The 21,784-nt window shown below is 55.3% G+C and overlaps 1 protein-coding gene across 10 annotated transcripts in view; it reads right to left on the reverse strand.

Annotated features, from left to right (window-relative positions):
* MAPT (microtubule associated protein tau) overlaps window positions 1–21,784 on the reverse strand; it is a 95,247-nt gene that overhangs the window by 5,502 nt on the left and 67,961 nt on the right. For 3 of the 10 annotated variants that reach the window (XM_044247702.1, XM_044247701.1, XM_044247703.1), the window contains 5 exons: window positions 17,623–17,678; window positions 14,832–15,029; window positions 13,639–13,771; window positions 10,478–10,743; window positions 2,674–2,766 (listed from right to left, as the gene is read on the reverse strand). In XM_044247702.1, coding sequence (XP_044103637.1) covers window positions 2,674–2,766; window positions 10,478–10,743; window positions 13,639–13,771; window positions 14,832–15,029; window positions 17,623–17,678 — 746 coding nt within the window. Of the gene's footprint in view, window positions 1–2,673; window positions 2,767–10,477; window positions 10,744–13,638; window positions 13,772–14,831; window positions 15,030–17,622; window positions 17,679–20,381; window positions 21,498–21,784 lie in introns of all 10 variants that reach the window. The other 7 variants (XM_044247708.1, XM_044247705.1, XM_044247704.1 and 4 more) reach the window with 3 other exon arrangements.

Consider the following 21,784-nt stretch of genomic DNA (forward strand, 5'->3'; position numbering starts at 1 on the left):
CGTTGACAGTCAGCAAGAAGGACCCAGAGCCGGCTGGCACCTGGGCACACAGTGTCCCGGACATTTGGGTTCTGTAGCCCAGGGAGCAAAGCGATAGGAGATGGCCAGGCGGCACAGGGACCCGCTGGGACACACACAGGTAGGGGAGGCCTCGGGGCTCCTCAGAACCAGCTGAGGGCCCAGCATGTGGATTGCCCTCCAGCAGGGGTGACAGCCCCTGAGTGAGCCACCAGTCCCAGCCCAAGGGACAGTTCCCTGGAGGGGACACGCCCACAGCACCCCCCATAGCCATGGCGGGGGAGGGGGGATCCCTGGATGGTCACTGACGGACACTTCCTAAAGCTGCCAGCAGCCACCAGTGTGAGGTCACCTGTGGGTACAAGAGGCCGGTCACCATGGAGTGGGGAGTTGCCTCCCACTCCTTGCCCCTGGGGTGACCCAGGTGAGAGATGGCCTGGAGCCAGAGAACCAGAAAAAAAAACAAAAGGAGATCTACTCTTGTCTAAATCATCTGGAATGATTCCAAATTATTTTAGTGAATGAAAATCGTGGTGGCATATGCCATTTATGGATGGCGAGTTGAGCGGGGCTGACAGGTGCCCCTGGCCTGTGTGGGGTGTGCGGAGTGAGGCTGGGGGCAAGGCTGGGAAGGAGCTCCTCCCGGCCTGAACCCTGGAACAGGGGGGCAGGGAGGCGGAGGAACCTGGAAGGGCAGAGGGAAAGGACTGCTTGAGGGCTGGAGGCCAAGAGAGGGAGGAGGCCAGGCCTGGGAGTGGAGTCCAGAGCCAGCCGGGAGGTGGGAAGGGTCCCAACATGGACAAGGAGCGGGATCTGCCTGCTGGGAAGTCACCACCAGGCTCCAGAAGGGAGGGCAGCCCGCCAGAGGCAGGGGCCCAGGGCAGCCGTCTAGCACCCCCAGAACACAGGAAGCTGCTTGGAGCCCCCCAGCCACCGTCCACCAGGAGAAGAGATTTCTGTGAAGCCCTTACCGCAAACCAGTGCTCAAGGCCAGCCTGAGAAGTCCTGGGCTCTCTGCCAGCTCCTACAGGTGAGCCGCAGGTGGGCAGAGAGCGCAGGTCAGACAGGGGGTGCCCCCCAGCAAGGCCCCTGAGGTCCTGGGCACGGCCAGCAGCCGTGGGAAGCTACAGTCTCCCCAGAACTCACGCCCGGAGGAGCGGTCTGCTGTCTGTGGCCCCCTGGGCCCCACAGCTTTGGCTGTCTCTGCACACCTGCCACCAGCTGACCAGACTGGTGTCACACCAGAGAGCCTTCCTCCCCGGACCAGAGCCCACGTCTGCAGCAACACCAGCACTCCAGGAGTCAAAGCTGCCACCCGGAGCCAGGGGCGTGGGCAGTCCCCACACCTTCCCTTGGCTTCTGGGAGCAATGGGACCGGAGCGCAAGGACACAGAGGGGACACGGAGCAGACACCGGTGAGGAAGCGTTACTGAAGCGTCATGCAGCAGCGGTGGGAAGCACACGCTAGTCCCGGGACCAGCGGCGGGGTCCGGGTGCTCAGGGTGGGGACAGCGGCACATTGCAAGAATAAACCTCGGGGTGGGGGGGGCGGTTTGCTGGACACAGGGGTGTGGCCCGGGCTGGGTATGTTCTGGAGAGAGAGCTGGCCAGAGGCTGCCACCATCCCCCAGGCTCCACCACCCGGGAGTGAGATCCCTGCTCCTGGAACTGTCCCCCCACCCGGGGAGGGGGGACCTCAAAGGGGCTTGGGCCTCCTGCTGAGATGGGTTTAAAGGTTGGCTGCCAGCTAACCCAGAGGCAGGGGAGGGGGCCGGGGAGAAGGGGTGCCCTTCCTCTGGATGCCCCTACTGTGTGTGGCCACCAAGAGGCTGGAGGGGGTCGGCAGAGTTGACAGAGTGGGTGGGTGAACAGTGAGGATGCCAGCCCCAGATCTCAGCCCTCACCCACTGGGGACTCTGGTGCCCCCAGGACATTTGGAGGAAGCCAGACTTAAAAGGGTACAAAGCAAGCGTTTTTCTGCAACGCCTGCCCGCCCCGCCCGCCTGAGGCAAGGTCCCCTGGGGCACTGTTTTGGGCTCTTTTGCACCTGATGGCTCAGCCAGGGGTGGGGCTGTTTGTAGCCTGAGCCCAGGCTTGGGGACCTGCTCCTCCCTTGCAAATGCAGAGTGCAAACACTAACAGAGACTGGACGCCCTTCTCGTGGCCCGAGGCAGGACAGGAAGACACGTCTGCTTGTCAGCCCAGGCCGGCCAGCTGTCCCTGGGGCTGTCAAGGTGAACCTGCCACCGTCACAGGGGAGGAGGGGACGGAGCCCAGACTTGGGTGCCACCACCTTCGGCCCAACCTCCCGCGGGCTGTGGCGCTTCCAGGGACCTGTGCTGGATGGTGGGTGGCGCCCCCCCCACCCCGGGTGTTACAGGGTGAGGACCCGGTCTCTGGTCTGGGACAGAGAGGCGCTGGGTCATCTGCCCTTTCCCACCCCGGCAGCCTGCACTGGCCACGGGACCCACCGGTGCTGGGGCAGCCCAGGCCCCCCAGAACAGTGGGCACAGTGTGGGGAGCCCGGGCTACGGGTACCAGGGTTGACCCTGAACCGGGGGATGGTTTATTCTCTGCAATGTCTCGCGAGCGTGTACACCCACGCTGCCTCTTACAAACAGCGGTGGGGTGCGGGGAAAGTGTGAAAGTACTCACACTGCCGCCTCCTGGCACGTGTTTGATATTATCCTTTGAGCCACACTTGGACTGGACGTTGCTAAGATCCAGCTTCTTATTAATTATCTGCACCTTTGATAGCCAGAGAAAAGGATGAGTGACACACCAGGCCCAGGACCCCCTGCCGGTGCTACCATCCTTCCCTCCCGCCAGCTTCGTGGCCGGGAGAGGCGGCAGCGCCAGGCTGAGGGCAGGAGGCCTGAGTCAGGCCTTCCCAGGGGCGCTGCCCCAGGAAGGCTTTCCAGAACTGTGAGTGCCGGGCTCCACCGGGCAACGCTGGGCCTAGAAAGCACGTCCACCCGGAGGCGATTCGCATCCCCCTCAGCACATCGGAGACCTATAAACCCCAGCCGAGTGTCCTCCAGGCCGGGATGGAGTGAGATGTGCTCAAATATGTGACTGAATGAATAAATAAAAGAGAAACAAAGTCCCATCCGTGTCCTCATTCACACACCTACCAGGCTCCCTGTGCCTGTCCTCAAGGCTGGGAGGCACTGGAATCCCCTGCAGAATTTTTTTTTTTTTTTACCCCACCCGGACCTAGAATTAGCATCTTGGTCTCTGTGCTTCTGGAAAGCTCGCCCGGGGCTTCATTGGGACGCTCGGCTAGGTGTGAGAATCGCAGGGAGGACACAGAGGGCTCTGCGGAGAGAGACGAATCCCGGCCTCTCTTTGTGCGAGACACCACCATTTCAGCGGTGGCTGATTTTTACTCAATTTGTCTAAAAACTAAAATACACCGACAACGGTGCCAGAGAGAAGGAGAGTCTGGTGGGCCGGAGCGCTGGGAACATCTTCATCCCCGGCTCAGTCCCTGCTGGGAAACCGTGTGCTTCCCTTCCGGTTCCCTTCGCTTCTGTTCTGCGCAGAGAACAGCCACCAGCTGCGAGCAGGAGCTCCCCAGTAAGAACCAGTTGCTCTCTGGAATTCACGAAACGGCACCAACCTCTTCAATGCGGCCTTTGGGAACGCCAGCCAGGCTGGGGTTGCTGCTTGGGGGACTTGGGACCCGCCAGGGTGGCTGTGTGTGGGGGGGCAGGGGTGTTGCAGAGTCCTGGCCTGGCTTTTGGGGTGGGGGGAGAAGGGTCCCAAACCCTGACCCCAGAGCCAGAGCCAGCCCTCAAGGTCCTCCTTAAAACGGGGAAACCAGGACACAATGGCAAAATCTGTCCATCCTATTTTTTGGTATTCATATAGCCTTTCCTTTATTAAATTATTAGTTATTAAATTACTTGGTAGCAGATCATGTTTATCAGTTTTAGATGTCCTTAGCCTGACAAAATAATAACAGAGTAAGCTTCTCTTGGACGCCATCCCGTTTTTTTCCCTAACCTTACTGGTCCGGCTCGAAACACCCGGTAAGCACGCACCTGCCCACCTTTTTCATTCTCTCCTATGTTCCTTTAAAATAAAAAGCTATGTTTTTTTTTTTTCCATTAAAAAAGTAACAAAACATTATGATTTTGAAAAACAGGTCATAAAAAGCAAAAAAAAAAAAACAAAAAAATTTTCTCATTACCCTAACCCAATAACAATCAACTTTTCATTCTGTTCCCTTGAAGTCACAGATCTATAAATAAAACTACATTTAAAGGGTCTTATTTACATAAGTAGCATCATCTTCTAAGCATTTGTCTTATCTACAGTCATGAAAAGCATTATTTTAAATATGTCATATTCCATTTTGTGACATATGTGTGACCAGATATTTATTTTAAATGACAAAAACAGTTTCACCACGAGCATCTTTCTGCAAGGAGTTCTTTCCATAGGATGGATTATTTTCATAGCAGAGTCCCAGAAGAAGAATTTCTGGGTCAAAGTTATAAATATTCTAAAAATTCTCAGAATAACTCTCCAAGAGGCTTTCTAAAAGGGTCGGATTAATTTACCCCATGAGCACCATGGAAAAAGTCAGTTTTGCCACACGGCTGCCAGCACCGGACACTTAAAGACTTGGTTTGCTTTCTTTGACTAAAATAAATGGGACTGCATTGTTGGCTTATTCTGCATTTTTTTAAAAAAATTATTATTATGAAGTTGTCCCTTTGCCCCCTTTTTGCTGGTAGGTGTATATTTTTCTACAAATGTTTATAAATTTAGGCTTTGTCATTTCTTCTGTTTTTTATTTTTTTAAGGATTTTATTTATTTTTTTTGATAGAGATCACAAGTAGGCAGAGAGGCAGAGAGGAGGGGGAAGCAGGCTCCCTGCTGAGCAGAGAGCCTGATGCCGGAAGGACCCTGAAATCATGACCTGAACTGAATGTCATGACCTGAGCTGAGGTCAACCCGCTGAGCCACCCAAGTGCCCCTATTTATTTTTTAAGAGAGGGGGAGAGAGAATAGGAAGCAGGCTCCCTGTCCAAGGTGGAGCTCAACACGGGGCTCGATCTCATGACCCTTAGACCCATGACCTGGGGCAACATCAAAAGTAAGATGCTTGGGGAGCCTGGGTGGCTCAGTGGGTTAAAGCCTCTGCCTTCGGCTTGGGTCATGATCCCGGGGATTGAGCCTGCTTCCTCCCCTCTCTCTGCCTGCCTCTCTGCCTGCTTGTGATCTCTCTCTCTCTCTCTCTGTGTCAAATAAATAAAATCTTAAAAAAAAAAAAAAAGTTAGATGCTTAACTGACTGAGCCACCCAGGTGTCCCTCTTCTCTGGTTTTTAAATGTAAAAACCACTCCTCATTTAGTGGTTGGGTAAATATCTGATTCCACATCATCTTCCTCACCTGCCATGCCCCTGACTTGGTGCTGAGGAGACCATCTGAGGCCCCGAGGGGTTCAGCGACCTTCTCACATCAAGACCTCACTACAGGCTACCTATGTGACAACAACACTTCACCCCAGCTGTCCTCAAGCTGGGTGTCTCAAACACCAAGTACCAACGACCCTCTCTCTGGGTGGACTCTGAAATTCTCTCCTGCCGGGGAGGAGATGTAGGGCTCAGCCCGGGCAGGAGCGGGAGCAGCAAGTGGGACGGGGTTTCTCACACAGCTTCTCAAGGACTCGCTGCTGCCCCTCCGCAGTGTCTCTGAATTAGCGCATTCCACCCTCAGATTTTAAGGAGTGGGACTGGAACGCCCTCTGTCCCCACAGAAGGGTTTACATCATGGTTTACTCATCCCTTTCCACTGGTTAAGTCCCAGAAGCAGACTTGCTTGCTTTCACAAAAGGCACTGGGGCTGTCTAGTATTAGAAAACACACACACACACACACACACAAAATACTAATACAACAAAATTAAAAGGGTAATAGTCAAAGGAGGAGAGGTCCTCAAGACTGACGATGAGACCACTACCTTGAACTCTGAGCGTCCTGGAAATCAAGGCAAAACAGGGACCATGAGGAGCTCCATAACCCTTATCTGACAAAGAAAACTCACCAGTTTTGCAACAAAGATAACCTTGTTTTCTGAACTAATCCATTTAAGAAATTCACCAAATGAAGTTAGTGATATTAAGCAACAAGATCTGCAACGTACATAGACTTTTTTTTTTTAATGTGGCTTCTTCTTGTTCCAATCCCACAAAAAGGGCAACAATTTTTGTGGGATTTGGCAGTAGACATAAGGATATTTACAAAGAAGACCTGAATTACTGTTAGTCGTCAAATTAAGTCAACACCCATTACGAAGTGTTAGATTTTCAGAAGGGAGCTAAAAGGGTTGGCTTTATGAAACTGAAATCCAGAAACTTAATTTCTCAGCTACAGCAACGTGTAGGACTGTTGAGCCTCGGCTCTGGGCAGACACTGAGAATCCTCATCAAAGGAAAGAACGATGTTTTCAAATCTCCAGATTTTGATTCAGGGGACTCACAGTCAAGGGAGAAATTCCTGCAGTCGGGGTTGATCCAGGAGGAGAGGCTGAGGTGGGGCGGGGAGGAAGAGAACTCCCTTTGGTCTTGTCCATTTCCTTGAGGACCCGAAGCTATGCCAAATGCTCCCCAGGCCTTGATCTGACTCAGTGCGGGCTCAGAGCTCTCAAGATGCTCCAAGTCCTCCCCCCAGGAGCTCCCAGTCCGGCCCAGTGTCCACCAGCTGTCCCTGGCAAAGCCTGGGACCAGCACCAGCATGGTCTGGTGCTGGCTGGGCCCAGCCTGGCACCCCTAGAGTCCACGTATGGGGTACATCTTTAATATGAAGGGATTTACACAAGGTTGTTGAGAGATACAGATGCTGTGCACAGGGAGAGGTGCTTGGAGGGCCTGGGAGTTACAGGGCTGTCCCAGGGAAGGGTCCCAGCCTGGTTCTGCAGGGCCGGGCCCCTCAGCTCAGCTTCAGTTGAATCCCTGGCCCTGATCCAGGAGAGGCAGGCTATCCCAGGTACAAACGGACTTAACTGACTTCACGTAAATGTTCTGTGTGCTTTTTAGGAGAGAACTGGGACCCTGTTGCTAAATATAATGAATTTTAAAAATACAGTCTTCAGTGCTCCCGCATGGAGACAGACACAGCGTTCTGCTGCCATCTTGTGGCCATCTGGAATATTGCAGCCCAAAGCTCTGGAGGACGGAGGGGGAACCGTTTGGCTCTCTCGGTTGGTTTCTGTCCTGCCTGGGGCCCTAGCATTGCAGGACTGGTCTGGACATCCTCAGAGCCATAGGCTCCGCCCCAGTTCTGACCAGGAGACCTTGGCCCCAAGTGAGCTCCGTCTCTCTCCCACTCTGGATGGTCCCTGGAATCCCTGTGCTTCCCTCTGTGCTCAGTCCTCAGATCTGCGTAGCACAGGAGACCCTAGGAGGGGTCGAGGTCAGAGCCAGCAGGTGAGAATCCGGGTCTCAGCCGGGACTGCACACTGAGAACACCTGGGGAGGCTCCCTGGGAGAGCTAATGGGCCTGGGGAAGGCTCTGGCACTAGGATTTTTTGAAGAATCTCCTACCTCCCCGACCAAGCCTCCCCAGGTGATTCTCCTGCAGTCAGGGAGGAGAGCCGCTGCCCCCGGGAGCAGGCACGTGGGTCTGCGGTGCTGGCCTGCCTTGCCTTCTCCCCCAGCCTTTGGTGGATTCAGCTGATTCTGTTCAAGTGGCCAAGTGACTATCTGCATTTTCCTTTAAAAAGAATTCTGGAATCTTCAAGCTCATAGTAGCAAATCATGAGAACAAAGTAAGGTACAAAGCAGAACACGGATGTTTTACATTTTTTCCCCCCAGTCACTGATCTATGTCGATCCTGGGTATTTTCAATCTCGGCAGGTTTTTCAAACTGGGCCCTCTTGCTTCTCCTCCTTCAGGGGACCACCTATGCAGGGGGTCACGGTACTCATCAGACTCACAGTGCCGGCCCTTTTGCGGTCGAAATAAGCTCCCACTGAGCCCTTACTGTCTGGCGGGCCCCAACGATCACAAGGAAAGCTCCAGAAACCTTTAGTCCAGGCCTTCTGAAAACCCTCCCCATGAATCCCTTGTGCCTTCTTTCCTGTTTCCTGGATCCTCGTTTTCCCTGAAGACTAGTGTTCCTCTTCCTTATGGCTGAGGTTTTCTTTGTTTCCAACAATTTTCTAGGTTCTCCATGGGATTTAAGGGAAGCTGTACCTCCTCCCTAGGCCACTTCCCTGCGCCCTACCCCACGGAGCCCCAGATAAAGTGTTCCTCTCCCCTTGAACCCCTCCAGTATATGTGAGGCCATAGGTCTGCGCCCAGCACAGTGAGGTCTTAAGGAGGGGGGACTGGGCCACCCAGAGCCTCAGGTCGCTGCCCCCATCCACTGGACTCCTCCCCCACAGGTGGGCAGCTGTGGGTGCGAGGGGCAGATTCTGGCCCCGGAAGGGTCCTCAGTGGGAAATGCTCCGCCCCAGCACTGGGGTCTGTGCCGAACTGTTGGAACAGGGCCAGGGACGCCCACGTTTTCTGTGCCAACCTCAGAGGAACTCAGGGCTTGGGGGGGGGTGCAGCCTGGGCTGATGGGGGTGCGGCTGGGGCAGGAAGAGGTGGGTGTTTGCTGGTGTGTGACAGCCCACAGGCAGTGGCGGCGGCGGGGGGGGGGCGCGGTTTGCTGATGGTGAGTTTCTCTTTTGCAGTCATTGTTGTCCTGAGACACTGGTCACAGCCCCACAATCTTCTCACAGGTGCAGAGCTGGCTGTGTTGCGGCGGGGAGGGGTGGTTGTTTTCCCTTTTCCACCACGAGGGGCCAGTGCTCCCTCTATGCTATGGAAACAGGGCACACGCGGACACTCATGGCGCTGAGGGAGGTGTGCGGACACCCGTGGGAACAACCCATCCCCTCGTCAACCCTCTGTCCATAAAGCTTCACAGAGGGGTCAACTTCAAGCCAACACCCCAGCTGCCCCAGAGTCCCTTCTGGAAGGACGCAGGCATCTTTACAAGGAACAGCCAAGGCAAACACCACAGAAAAATAAAACACGAGTCTAGCGCCAACCCCGGGGACCACAGACCAGTGGCCATGAGCCCTGGGGCTCTACCCGGAGAGGCACCCAGACCTCCCAGTTGGGCAGGACTCTTCGGGACCCCAAGGATGGGGAAGGCTGAGGGGAGGCCCTGAGGCTCCGCAGGGAGCAGAGCTCAGGGTTTCAGTTAAGGCACCAACATAGACAGAAAGCCCTGAGACACCCTCCCTTCATGGTGACCCAGGCCCCAGCCAAGAGGGACATCCATAGTGCCAACGGCCCCCGCTGTGGAGGGAGACGAGTGGCTCTGACTGAAAAGGGAAATGCTGGCTCTGGGTTCTATAACATTCCCCCCAGCACAGCAGGAGGATCACGGGTGCCCAGACGGCCCGAGTCCGGGAGGCCCAACACATCAGCGCCTCAACAGTTGAGTCCTTGTCCCCCGTACACAAGCCATCTCTTCTCCCTTCCCCACCCCACCCCCAGTACAGGGTGGGGGGCAGGCTGTTTAGGGTTGCACTGTGTCCCCCCCCAAATTCATATGCTGATGTCTTAACTCCCAGTGCCTCAGAATGGGACCGCATTTGGAGATAGGGCCTTTCACAAGCTGGGCCTCCATCCAGTATGACAGGGTCCTTTTGGAAGGGGAGACTAGGACAGAGAGGCACCCAGAGAAAAGCCCACGTGAGACACAAGAAGGCTGCCATCTACACACCGAGCAGAGGGACCTCAAAAAACAACAACAACAACAACAACAAAACAGCCCTGCCGATACCCTGATCTTGGCCTTCTGGCCTCCAGAACAGTGAGCAAATACAATTCTGTTATATGAGCTGCTTTGTCTGTGGTCTTCTCTATGTCAGCCTTGGGAAGCTTCTACCAAGCTTCTACAACGGGGGGCAGGGGACAAGAGGAGAAGGAGGGGGTCCAGGTCAGTCCCCACCTCCCGCCACCTTAGGCCTTTGGAAGTTCACGTTTCTCCACCATTAGGGAAACCAAAGATTTCATGAGTGCCCATGTGCCCCCAAAGAACCAGTTGTTCAAAAGGGCACCCCAGATTCCCCCAGAATTGAGGATTAGAGAGAATGTTAACCTAGAGAATGTCCAACGTACGCCAGAGAGACTCACCTACAGGTTGGTCATGTCATGTTCTAAACACGAGAGACAGGATGAGGAACCTCTGTGGGTGCCCCGGGGTCACAGAGACACAACCAACCTCATAATCAGAGGGACTGTCCGGTCAGCAGGGGCTCACACAGGGAAGGAAAGAACCAGTGCTTTCTGTCCCCTGAGCAGGGCACTCACAGTGGGGTGGGGACCCCAACACAGAACTGAGCCAGAGCTGACTTTCCTTGAAGAGATCCAGGAGGAACCGGGCTGTGAGGGGACGGGTGTGGGCAGGGTCACTGGGGCCAGCCCCTGCCCACGTGCCCTTACCTTCCCGCCTCCTGGCTGGTGTTTCAGGTTTTCCGTGGAGCCAATCTTGGATCTGACATTCTTCAGGTCTGGCATGGGGACGGGGGCGGTCTGCAGGCGGCTCTTGGCCGAAGACGGCGACTTGGGTGGCGTGCGGACCACAGCCACCTTCTTGGGCTCCCGGGTGGGCGGGGTTGGCAGGGATGGGGTGCGGGAGCGGCTGCCGGGAGTGCCTGGGGAGCCAGGGCTGCTGTAGCCGCTACGATCCCCGGATTTCCCCGATTCACCTGGAGAGACAGGAGGTGGTGAGGCCAGCACTTGGGGCGGGGCGGGAAGGAAGAAAAGACCCTGGGGGCTGCCTGTCGGGGGGTGGGGGGGGCATGCCCAGACCCAGGGCTGGTTAGGCAGGTGGGAACCAGGTGGGAGGTTCTACTGAGCCCGCAGGAGGCTGCCCTTGACCTCATTTCTAGAGATGTTTCTTTTCTTCCAGGCCTTGTCTCATAGGGACAGAGACTCCCTGTCTCCCAGGGGGGAAACCGAGCCGTCACCAAGGACCGCCGGGTACCCTTTCCAGAGGGGACCAGCTCTGCGCCATGGCCCTGGCATCAAGAGACTAGGTCCAGCTAGCTGTGTGGTCTCAGACAAGTCACCTTCCCTCTCCGAGCTTACGCGCCCCAGCTGGAACGTGGGAATAATGACCATGCCCACGGGGTGGGAGGCCTGGCACATGCAGATGTGCTCTGAAAAACTCTAGTGCCATCCTCTGTGGCTTTTCCTTGAATAGGGGTGACATGGTGACAGGACCAGGGGCCACCCTTGTCTGGCTCTATTAGACCCTTTCGGCAAGTTCCAGGCCCCTTTCCCAGCAGGCCCTGCACAACCTCCCCAACCCCTCTGCAGTATGTGGGCTCCAGAACAGGACGCCTGCCCTGTGTGCACCTGTCCGCAGCTCTCCCGACAAGCCAGGCCACCTTGTGCCGCCTGCCCTGCCTTCTCCAAGAACTCCCTGCCCCCTACACCGATGCACGGTGGCCCATGCACCTTTCCCCACTGCGAGGAAGCTGCTGGGGCTGCTCTTTCCCCAAGACTCAGCCCCTGCCCCGGGAACCATGTGTCCCAAACCGGGACCTGCAGACCCCACCCTGGAGAAGGGCAGCTCTTGGCTGGAAGTGCCCGGCAGCAGCGAAAAGGCAATTTCTCTCATCAGGAGGAAGGGGAAGTCCTGCCATTTTTAGAGTTTCCGCGTCTGACCCTAAGGTCATCAAGCTCCGTGGCAACAGGACAAACCAAGCTTTTCCTCCCTTTCCACATCGGAGAAATGATGGACAAGGCCTCCGCCCCAGGCTCAGCCCCCCTGCACCCCTGCTCCTGCCTCCAGGCACAAAGGCTGACCACTGTGACTTGGGGGGTGACTGCAAATCCCTTCTGTGCCACTTAATGGAAAGACTGACCCTGGACGAGTCCCTCAGCCTCCTAAGGCTGCATCCTCATCTGAACCGTGGGGAGAGTGGCCACAGCCCACAGAGCTGACCTGAGGGCAAGCATCCAGTGCAGAGGGCAGCGCTCACCGCCCTCATTAATAAATGCCAGTGGGAACTTCACACGTCCGTGTTTCCTGTCCCCTGCTCCCCGAGCCTCGGCCCAGGGTCCTGAGAACGCGTGCGAACAGAAAGGTCCGTCAGACCAATGCATCTGCTTAAGCCACAAAACGCGGAGCAGGAATTCGGAGGGTTCCACGTTCAGGTTCAAGAAGCGGGTCGTCTCTGTTCTCAAAACCTAGGCCAACGGACAGCCACGCACGAACAGCGAGCGCCCACGGGGAGAAGCAGCCCCCGAATTACCTCGCTCGGATTTGGCCCCCGCAGGGGGTGGTTTTCTCTGCACTTGCTTGGTAGCTTAAAAAGAAAAATCCACAGGGAGCCTCATTATAACCAAGCTTAAACGGGGCCTCCGTGAAATCGTTAATCATGCTGCGGGCACCAGCCAGGCCGCGGAGCAGAGGCGAGGGAGGCAGGGAGTGTGTTCGGGGAACAGGGGTCCCGACCCCTCCGGGTGGCAGGACACAGGTCGAGGTGGCCCACAGAGGTCAGCCCCCGCCGCAAGCCGCCACCCAAATGCAGGTAAGACCCAAAGAGAAAGGCACATTCTTGTTCCCAGTGCTGTGAGTTGTGTGAGTCAACAGGCTTGACGCCAAGGGAAGAAAAGCAGGATGAGAGTCGCGTGTAAAATCCAATCCCGATTCTGTGAATTAGCCTTATGCCGCATGAATTATCAACAGGAACAAGCCACCCAGCGGGTTTTGGTGAGCTGAGCACCCCTGCAGGAAGCACCCCAGGGCAAAGGAGGCAAACATCACTGCATGCAGATAAGATAGAGGGCTCTGAGCTGTTCCCTCGGGGCCCCCCGCCCAGCAGAGAGAGACCCCAGAACCAGTGCCGGCTTCTCTAGGCCCGTGCAAAGTCCTCAGAGCCCCGGGCACCTCCCCAAAGCCAAGGCAGGCCAGATGCCCTGAGTCCTGTCCCCCAGGACAGGGCCCCTGGGGAAGTAGAGGGAGAGGAGCTCGGCCGGGCTGTCTCCCAAACCCAAAGAGGGCAACTATTCTTTCTAGCGCCACCGGGAGCAGATTTGCTCCACGGAAGGCTGCTCAGGACTCAGAACTAACTAAACTTGACTTTCAGGACCACTGGGGGATAGGACAGCACACAGGTGCCCAGCCGAGGGCTCGGGGCTGCCAAAGAGCCCACTCCAGCAAGTCCAGCGGAGCAGGGGCCACAGCTGGTGTGAGGTCACCCATGGGGACCCAACTGGGCTGCTGCTCTGTTTCCAGAGACACAGAGCCGCCACAAGGGGAGCCCCTGGGCTTGGGGTCAGAGAAACTCAGAGCACCCCCTCTCCTGCCGCTTAGTTAGTCCCGCGCCTGCATTCTCCTCGTGCTTGAAGTGAGTTGTTTAGACTTATACGTGCACACTTTTAAGGCTTTGATTTCGTCATTGCTCAAAAGTGGGGATTCAATATTGACCTTGGAAAACTGTCCAAAGGCTTAGAAAGAAAATGAGCGCTCAGGTCCTCAGTGAGCTGCAGGTGTCTGTGTGCCCATCCGCGACCGGCAGTGACCCACCGCCGGGGGACGGCACCCACCGACAGCTGCCCCTGACCTAGTGTCCAGAGAACATTTTTCTTACCAGTACCTGGAGGGGTCTTTGGGGAGGGCGTGGTTTTCGCTGGGATCCTGGTGGCGTTGGCCTGGCCCTTCTGGCCTGGAGGGGCCGCTCCCCGCGGGGTGGCGATCTTCATTCCAGTCTTACCGTCCGCCCCCTGTCAACCGAAGCACGGTATCGTGGTGTTCACGTCTGGGAAAGGGGACTCACCTGCAGTCCATGAGAGCCCCACTCAACCTCCTTGACTCAAAACGAGGCTAAGACTGGGGTGACCCTTTCCCTGCTAGATGCCACGAATGTCTTCCTTGATGTTAGGGGTTTGCGGGCGCACGAACCCCCAGCTCCACCCAGGCGCCCAGCGCCCTGACCTCCGAGTGCTCCTGGAAGAAGAGCGCAGGTGAGCTTTCCACAGGAGGGGTGCTGTTGTGTTTTATAAAAAGGTCACAGAGCTTAGAAGGACGAACAGGCTCATCACCGGCCCAGGGCTCACGGGCAGGCGGGACATTCCCGTGTGGACAGCCATTCTCCGACCCTCCACAGGGATCCACCAGACTCATCGAGGTTGGTTTCACCAGAGGCCCCTGGGGGACACCGATGAACCTGACCTCGGGTACCAACAGAGCTAGGTCATTCTTCTGTTCTGTCCCAAACAACCCTTAGGATTCCGTGACTCCTGAGCACCCTAAGAGCCCTTGGCGGGGTGAACACTGGTGCCAATTAGCAAACTGCCCCACGGTCAAGAGCCGATGTGCAAGCCGTCTACTGACTGGGAACAGTCACTGGGTTTGACCTTGACACATAACACAAACTCAAAAAAGAAACTGACATTCACCAAAGATCACAGGATGGTTCAAGGTGGGGCCAGGAGAGCCCTTGCAGGACAGGCTCTGTGTGGTGGCCCTGTACCCAACCCACAAGGGGGCGCTCTAGAAGCACTCCCAGTTAGGTCGGTGATTTTTTTTTTTTTTTTTCCCCTCAAAACTGGGCCCTGTCAGGTGCTACAGGGGACTAAGGTCAGCTGGGGAAAAAAAAAAAATTAAGAAAAAAAAAAAATAGTGCCACGCCCCCCCCCGTCCCGGTTTACCAGAAAGCTCACTGTTCTACGTGGTGCTTCTAGGTAAGAATTTCTCTGAAGGAAGGTCTCTGTGGCTAAAAACAGCATCCATTTGAAAAACATACTAGAGTAGCCTGATTCTTTTCAAAGGTGGTTTCCTTACCTTGACTTTCATCTCCTTTGCTCCAGAACTGCCAGTTCGGGGTGTGACAGAAGAGACGTGTTTAGGAGAGGAAGATGACTCTGGGCACACAGCAGGGCTGGAGGGTTTGATCAAAGGGTCTGAGCTACCAGGAGTGGGGCGTTTGGGGCTAAGGCAAGGCCTAGGTTTCGGGGTTTTAGCAGAGGAAGGTGTGGATGTCTTAAACACAAACATAAATAAAATCAAAATAAAAGTCAGCACATGAGGGAGGGGAACAAACTGAAAAAGGACAGCAACTAAAAATAAACAAGGCAGGCAATGGTTTAAAGCAGTGATCTCCAAACGGTCTGGATTGTGTACCCTCATCCGTCCTTCTGATCCCTAAGGACCGAAAGTGGCTACACGCTCTTAACGTCCTGGTAGTGATTTATCAGTTAAATACACATGCTACGATGCCAACACACCATGTACCTCATAAAACTTACGTATGGCAGGTCTTTTTAAAAGAGAGGTGGGGAAAAAAAATAGAAGTTCTAGAATGTTCTTCGGCCCATTAGATCTTCTCGTGCTGCACCCCTGCCACTTTGGAGACTACTGGTTTAAAGGTGTTTCACGCCCAAAGAGCTCATGGAGATCGCCAAAGCATAGGATTCTTAGGATGTTTTTCAAGAAAACATCCTCAGGGTGTCATGGGTCAGCAGGGCCCCACTTTCTGCTAAATTGCAGCTGAGGAACTCATGCCGGCCTGCTAGCCCTTGGCCTTCTTCCGCCACATCGAGAGTCTCACACTTGCTAACATCAGGATTTTGCCTATCCCAAGTCTTAACGATTCTGCCTTATACCTCAGGTTACATGTGCACACGCCCACACACACAACACACCCGCACACACTTTCTGATTAAAGTCTCAACAAAACTAACCTTTCACACTACCTGTTAAATCCTAATCTGGCCAATGTTCAGTCTTGAATACATTCTACCTTGTGAAAGAGCCTGGGTGAGGTAGCCCAACAAGAGGGTATGGGGCTGGATGGCCTCAGAGACGGAGCTGCCCCCTCGAGGAGAGGGTAAGTGATGGACGGTGGTTGGGACTCATGGTCTGTCCTAACTGGCCCTGATGGAGGGGGTGTGTTGGGAGGAGGAGGAAGGGGGTCACACCTTCAGGCCTAAGACCGAGAGGCCTAGTCCAGAGGTGTTTCCAAGAGGGACTCAGAGCTAGCTACCAAGCAAGGACCTTGGGTTTGTTTTTTCGTTGTCCTCAGATACCCCACCAAAATGGTGGGGGCCCTCTGTTGTGGCCAGCCTCGGCAAGGAGGAGGGCCCAGGGGGTGGGGAAAGGTGTGAGGAGACGGACCCAGGCTGAGGTCTTGGAACTGGTGATGATAAAAGTTGGGGGTGGGTACACAGGCCCCCTTCTGCTGGCGGCACTCCCTACCTGGCCTGGGGTCGTGCAAGACCCTATCATTCGCTGTCCGGGGCAGGGATGTTGTTCCCTCGTGTGCACGGGAATGAATGAATGGAATACATGCATGCCTGAGGCGGGGCCTCCCCTGACGTGGGGCACGACTGGCCAGCAGCTCTTGTCACGGCTTCGCGTCCCTAGGGCCCAGCCGCCCAGGTCCACGCAGGACCGTCGGGCTGCCTCACCAGGTCTTATGATGGCAAACCCTGACCTCCTAGAGGGGAGGCATCACACATGCTCCCCAACTCCTAGAGCTACCCTCTGCCTCTGAGGACCCCACCAGGGCTCTGAGATGGATTCAGACCCAGATGTTCCGGGCAGGATTTATACTGGAAATTTTAGATGCCTTTACAGAAAATAGGTCTTCATCTAGCACCACAGAGGGATTTTCCTGGGGAAACTCTACTGCGCAGTTACAGGAGAATTTTCGAGGAGGCACAGTCATTATGGGAGGAAACTACAGCTGACAGGAAGCACTGAGAAAGCCCGCACCGTTCTGGAGGCGCTTTTGGTGGGAGCCGGGGCTCCATTCACCATACCTCAGGTTGGTTTTTGACGTCTGACTAAAGCTTGTGTCAAACTGACGCCTTGGCAAGATTTCAAGATGGCGTCCACCGCACTGCTGCCCACTCATCCACTGAGCATTTGAGGCGTGTATCTGCTTTCCCTCCCCCACTGTCCTTCCCACCGTACACCAGCACCACCTGGAGCTCCACAGCAACCAACCCACCTGCCTAGAATTCTCAGAACATGTATCATCTCTTCACGTGTCTGGGCTTTGCTGTGCTGTTCCTGCTCCTCGGAATGCTGTTCCCAGTGCTGCCTCAGCAACTCTCCTTCACATTTCCTTCCCCATCTGCCTCGTAGGTCCCCTCTTCTAGGGCTTTCCCAGAACCCTCCACCTTAGGTTAGAGGTCGCTTCCTTGATCAATGTTCTCTCAGCCACCTGAATAAATGGTATTTTCTCTACACCTTAAGTATGTATGTGTACATACATCTCACTGAGCCTGGATCTGCAGTGGCAAGTTTGAGATGTGCAAAATTCAAACTTTATTGCAGAAAATTCAAGTGTATCTTTGTTTACGATGAACGTCTTATTTCAATGACGCTAACGGAATTGCAGTTAGGAGCATGAATTCATTCACCTGCTGACCGCCCTTCCCTGGCATAAGCATCAAAGTAGATAAATGCTGGAATTTTAACAGTTTGCATGAAAACACAAAGCATTTTTTAAATGACAGTCATCCTTCGGTGACAGAGGCTCCCCACGTGTTACATATAAAAATTCAGATAAGCATGGCTTCTTGATAAACTTGACGCCGGCAGAGTTTTGTGGTTTTTGTCAACTTACCTTGGCTTTTTTGTCCTCGGGTCCAGTCCCATCTTTGCTTTTACTGACCATGCGAGCTGATAAGACATAAAATGAGATTGTATGTTACACCTGTTTCTAGCGCTCCTGGAAAGACCTGGATGCGGTTGCGCTGATTTCCCGGGAAAGGTACAGTGTGTTCTGCTCAGCTGGGCTGGGTGGAAACCCTGTGGACTTTTTCCCCCTTGAATCTGTCTCTCCTTGTTAGTATCCACACAGCACACTGGGGTCATTGCTTGGCGCACCCTGACAAGAGGGGGCAGCAGGCTGGCCAAGGGTGGGGACATGCAGAGGGGACGCAGTGAAAACTCTTCCAGGCACACGCAGGTGACAGGGGCGATCAGGGAAGGCAGACAGTGCAGACCTCACCTCTCATAGGCTCCTTCCTTGTCTCTTCCAGGGTCTGCCTCTCCCAGGGGGCACCAACCCCACTCTGAGGAGGGGCATTTGGAGACCCTCGGGCACAGTCAGGGCAGCTCAGCTATGCTCCAAACCCCTGCAGGATCCCTTACTTGTGCTGTCTCCCAAGGGTCAGGGTGATGAATTGTCTTCCTGCGGTTTGTCCCTCACTAATGGCTGGGGGGAGGGCGGCTATGGCCTCCAGCCCCAGCAGCCCTGCCCTCGACAAGCCTGGTCCACCCCTGACCAGCCGGGAAGGGTCTTCTTGCCATCTACGGGCCCTCCCACGGGGATTAATCCTTGTCGATTCCCCAAATAAGCTACAGACTAGTTATCGTCAAACATTTTACAGGTCATCTCTGGAATTTAGGATCAAACCGCTGGCGACTTTCGTATCTAGAAAAGGCACTCATCCTTCCCTTCTGGTGACATTCTTTGCTGATTATAGACTGATTATAGACTTTCGTTCTTGGTCTCAGTACCATACTCCCCCTGCTGAAAGGTCAATGGGGTCTCCTGGAGCTTCCTGCTGGCTGCCGGAGACTGATTTCTGGAGTGACCCGGATTGATAGTCTAGCCCAGTCACTGTCACACAGTCCCACACAGCAGAACCACTAGGAAGGGTTGAGAAAACACAGATCCCTGGGTCCACCCAAGACTCTGTAAGCTCAAGCTGGGGCCTCTGAATATGCATTTTAATAAGAGCCCCAGGTGGACCCGATTCACGTCTTTTGCTCAAAATCAACCATTACCCTCCATGTCACAACAGAAGCATCTGCTAGATACGCATTTCGCAGATTGGGTACTCCTGAATAAGTCCTCTTCCAGGAGATATCAGCAGGTCAGGTCAAGTAAATTTGGGAAATCTGTCCTCTGTGTCTTTCTCAGAGGGTCATAATGTGCATTAGAATATTAAAGGCTCTGACAAGTCCTGCTGCAGCAAACCTTGCCTAACTTTGCTTTGCCTGCTTTTTTTCCAAACTTATTGGACCACAGAACTCCTTTTTCCCTGGACACATCTATCAGTAGCCAGTATTCAATAAAACACCACTTCAGGAAACACTATTATAATTTGCCAAGTCACAGTTATTTGTCTCCTACTATTTTGGAATTTAGGATATTTTTAAATAGGAGAGTACAGGAATTTTTCAGGGCCTTAATTTTATACATAAAGTTCCTTAATTTTATACATAAAGTTCCTTTAGTTCTTTTACATAAAGTTCCTGAAATAAAGTAAATAATTTTATTTCAAAGTTCTCTTGAAAGTAAAATCTCACAACACTGTAACAGATGTTTGCAACTGGCCACTCGAGTAAGGGATTTCTGAGCCCTGCGAATAATTCCAACACACTAGATGTCCTAAATGTATGAATGCACCCGAGGCCTCCGCTGGCCTCCTTGTCTTCCTGACAGAGATGCCAACACGGGGGGGGGGGGGGGAACCCTCCCCTACCACCTCCCCAGCTCCCCAAGGGCTGCTGCGCTCCCGAGGTCCCTGCCATCCCAGCACAGGGGTTCCCAGGCTCCCCCAAGGGAGGAAGAGAAGATTCAGACAGGAATGTTTTGTTTTTGCTCGTTGTCTCCCCTGCGGCAAGACAGGGCAGTCAGGGTGGGGGGCTGTTGGGCCGAAGGCTCAGCTTGAGCTCTGGGCTATCCCCCAACGCTCGTGTCTGTGTCATCTACCGCATGTGATGTGCTGTCCACGAACAAGAGCAGCAGACGGCAGGCTCATGCCCTGTGTGTCTCTGGGCGTGGAGGGCACCCTTCAGAACCTTCCAGAAGGCACTGTGCTGAACAGGGAAGAGTGTGACTTTCAGAGCAGACCCACCCGGATACTGAATGGGGCTCTGTCACTTAATACCTGGTAACCTTTAGCCAGCAACTTTATCTCTCTGAGCCTGCTTCCTCGTGTGCAAAGTGGGGCTAATTACGCCCTCTTGGAAGTGTCGGGAGGGTTCTGGACAACGACTGTAGGGCCCATAATCAGCCCTCAAAAGCAGACCGGCTGTTATCTGCTCTGCTCTCCAGCCACCTGTGGGCTGATGGACCATCGTGGATCCTCCGGGGGGCCAGAGAAATGGACAGGGTGGACAGCGCTGGGTGGGGTGTTGGTGACATGCAGCGGGCAAGCATGAGAGGAGCACGTGCTACCGGAGCCTGAGGGCAGGAGGCGGCTGCGGGAGGGTGAGCGGCAGTGTCCGGCGGGGCGGCTTCAGTGACGCTCCCGGGGAACCTCGGAAGCAGCGGGAGTCAAGGAGCGGCCGGAAGCTCAGTGGTAGTGCCCGCAGCCCAGGTGCCCCACGAGGTCGCCAGGGAGGAGCGAAGGAGCTCAAGACACAGACCTTTGAGTTGAGGGACCCGGCTGATGGGCTTCCCTGGCAGAACAGTGGCTGGCTGCTTTCCAGAGGGTTCTGGAAGGTCAGTCTTTTTTGTGTCCTCTCCCCCAGAAGGGCCCTGGGGTTCTTGCTCCTCTCCGGGGGGCCCTGGGAGGGCAGTCCCTTCCAAATCCAGCTCTGCCTGTCCCTGTTCCTTCTGCACGTTGGCTTTGATTTCCACGTGGAAGGTGAACTCGGGGGGCGTGTCCTGCCCTTCCACCGTGGGCCCTGCGCTGGGCCCGTGGGGCTCTGAGGCCTTGATCTCTGTGGAGACGTTGGAGAGGAAATCGACAGGGAGGCGGATGGCACCCTCGGCTGGGAAACTGGGGAAGCCAGTGGCTCCTCTGGAAACTGCGGGGTGGGGGGGTGGCCCGCCGCAGGTGGGGGAGCTCTGAAGACCTGGGGACACCTGGGAGGGAGGCGAGTCCTGGGGCGAGGACTCGTCCACATCGCGGTCTTCGTCGACGTCCTTGCCCCTCTGCCTCTCTTTGCCATGGTCCCCCGTCAGAGGGGGACCCCCCTTGTGCAGGTCTCCCACAAGCTGGTGCTCCAGCGGCTCCAAGCCATGGCGACTGGCCTCTGCGTCCTCAGCTTCTGTCTCCAAAGGCTGGCATGTGGCCTTCCTGGGGCCGTCAGGCTCGATGAGAGCCCCAGGTGTGTAGGACACACGTTGGCCTGTCAGACCCAGGGTGCCTGGGTCGGCGGCCTCACCTCCACGGTGCCCTGGCTCCCCAGGATGGCTCTCCTGGACAGCCTTGACGCCCCCAGACTCCATCTGGAGACATCCAGGGGAGGTGGGCTTTGGAAAGGCCAGACCCCCCTCGACCCCAGCCCCTGGTTTGGGTCCCCACTCCTGGTGGGGCTCCTGTGGGCCTCCTGTGGGAGAAGAGGGTTCGCAGATGGGGCGATGCTGGGAAGGGCAGGGGACCACCAGGGCGGGGGCCTCTGGCCGTTTCTCCCCCAGAGGCAGCACAGAGACCCCAGAAGCTTCTCTGCCGTGTTCAGGCTGATCCTGAGAGCCAAGCCCGTTGGCTGGGGGCCTCTCAGGTACCTCTCCCGGCTGGCCTGGAACTCTCAACTCCTCTGGGTCTGAAGAGGCGGCGGTGGCAAAAGGTTGGCGAGGATGCGTTAATTGTTTAAGAGAGAGAACGCACTCTTGAAATAAGAAAAGGACGTTTAAACAGCATCACAAGCCCAGCCGGAGAAGAAAGAGGAGCAAGCACCCTGGCTCATCCTTGTCGCTTTCCATTGCTCAGAATGAGAGATCTGTAGGCTACAGAAGCGTCTCCCTCTCTCCAGGGACCCTGAGCTTCCTGAAGATTCTGGCCTCTAGCTAGGCCCTGGCTTGGGGGCAGTGAGGATACCCTTTT

This window comes from Neovison vison, chromosome 5, assembly GCF_020171115.1.
Source record: "Neovison vison isolate M4711 chromosome 5, ASM_NN_V1, whole genome shotgun sequence".
Classification (NCBI taxonomy): Eukaryota; Metazoa; Chordata; class Mammalia; order Carnivora; family Mustelidae; genus Neogale; species Neogale vison.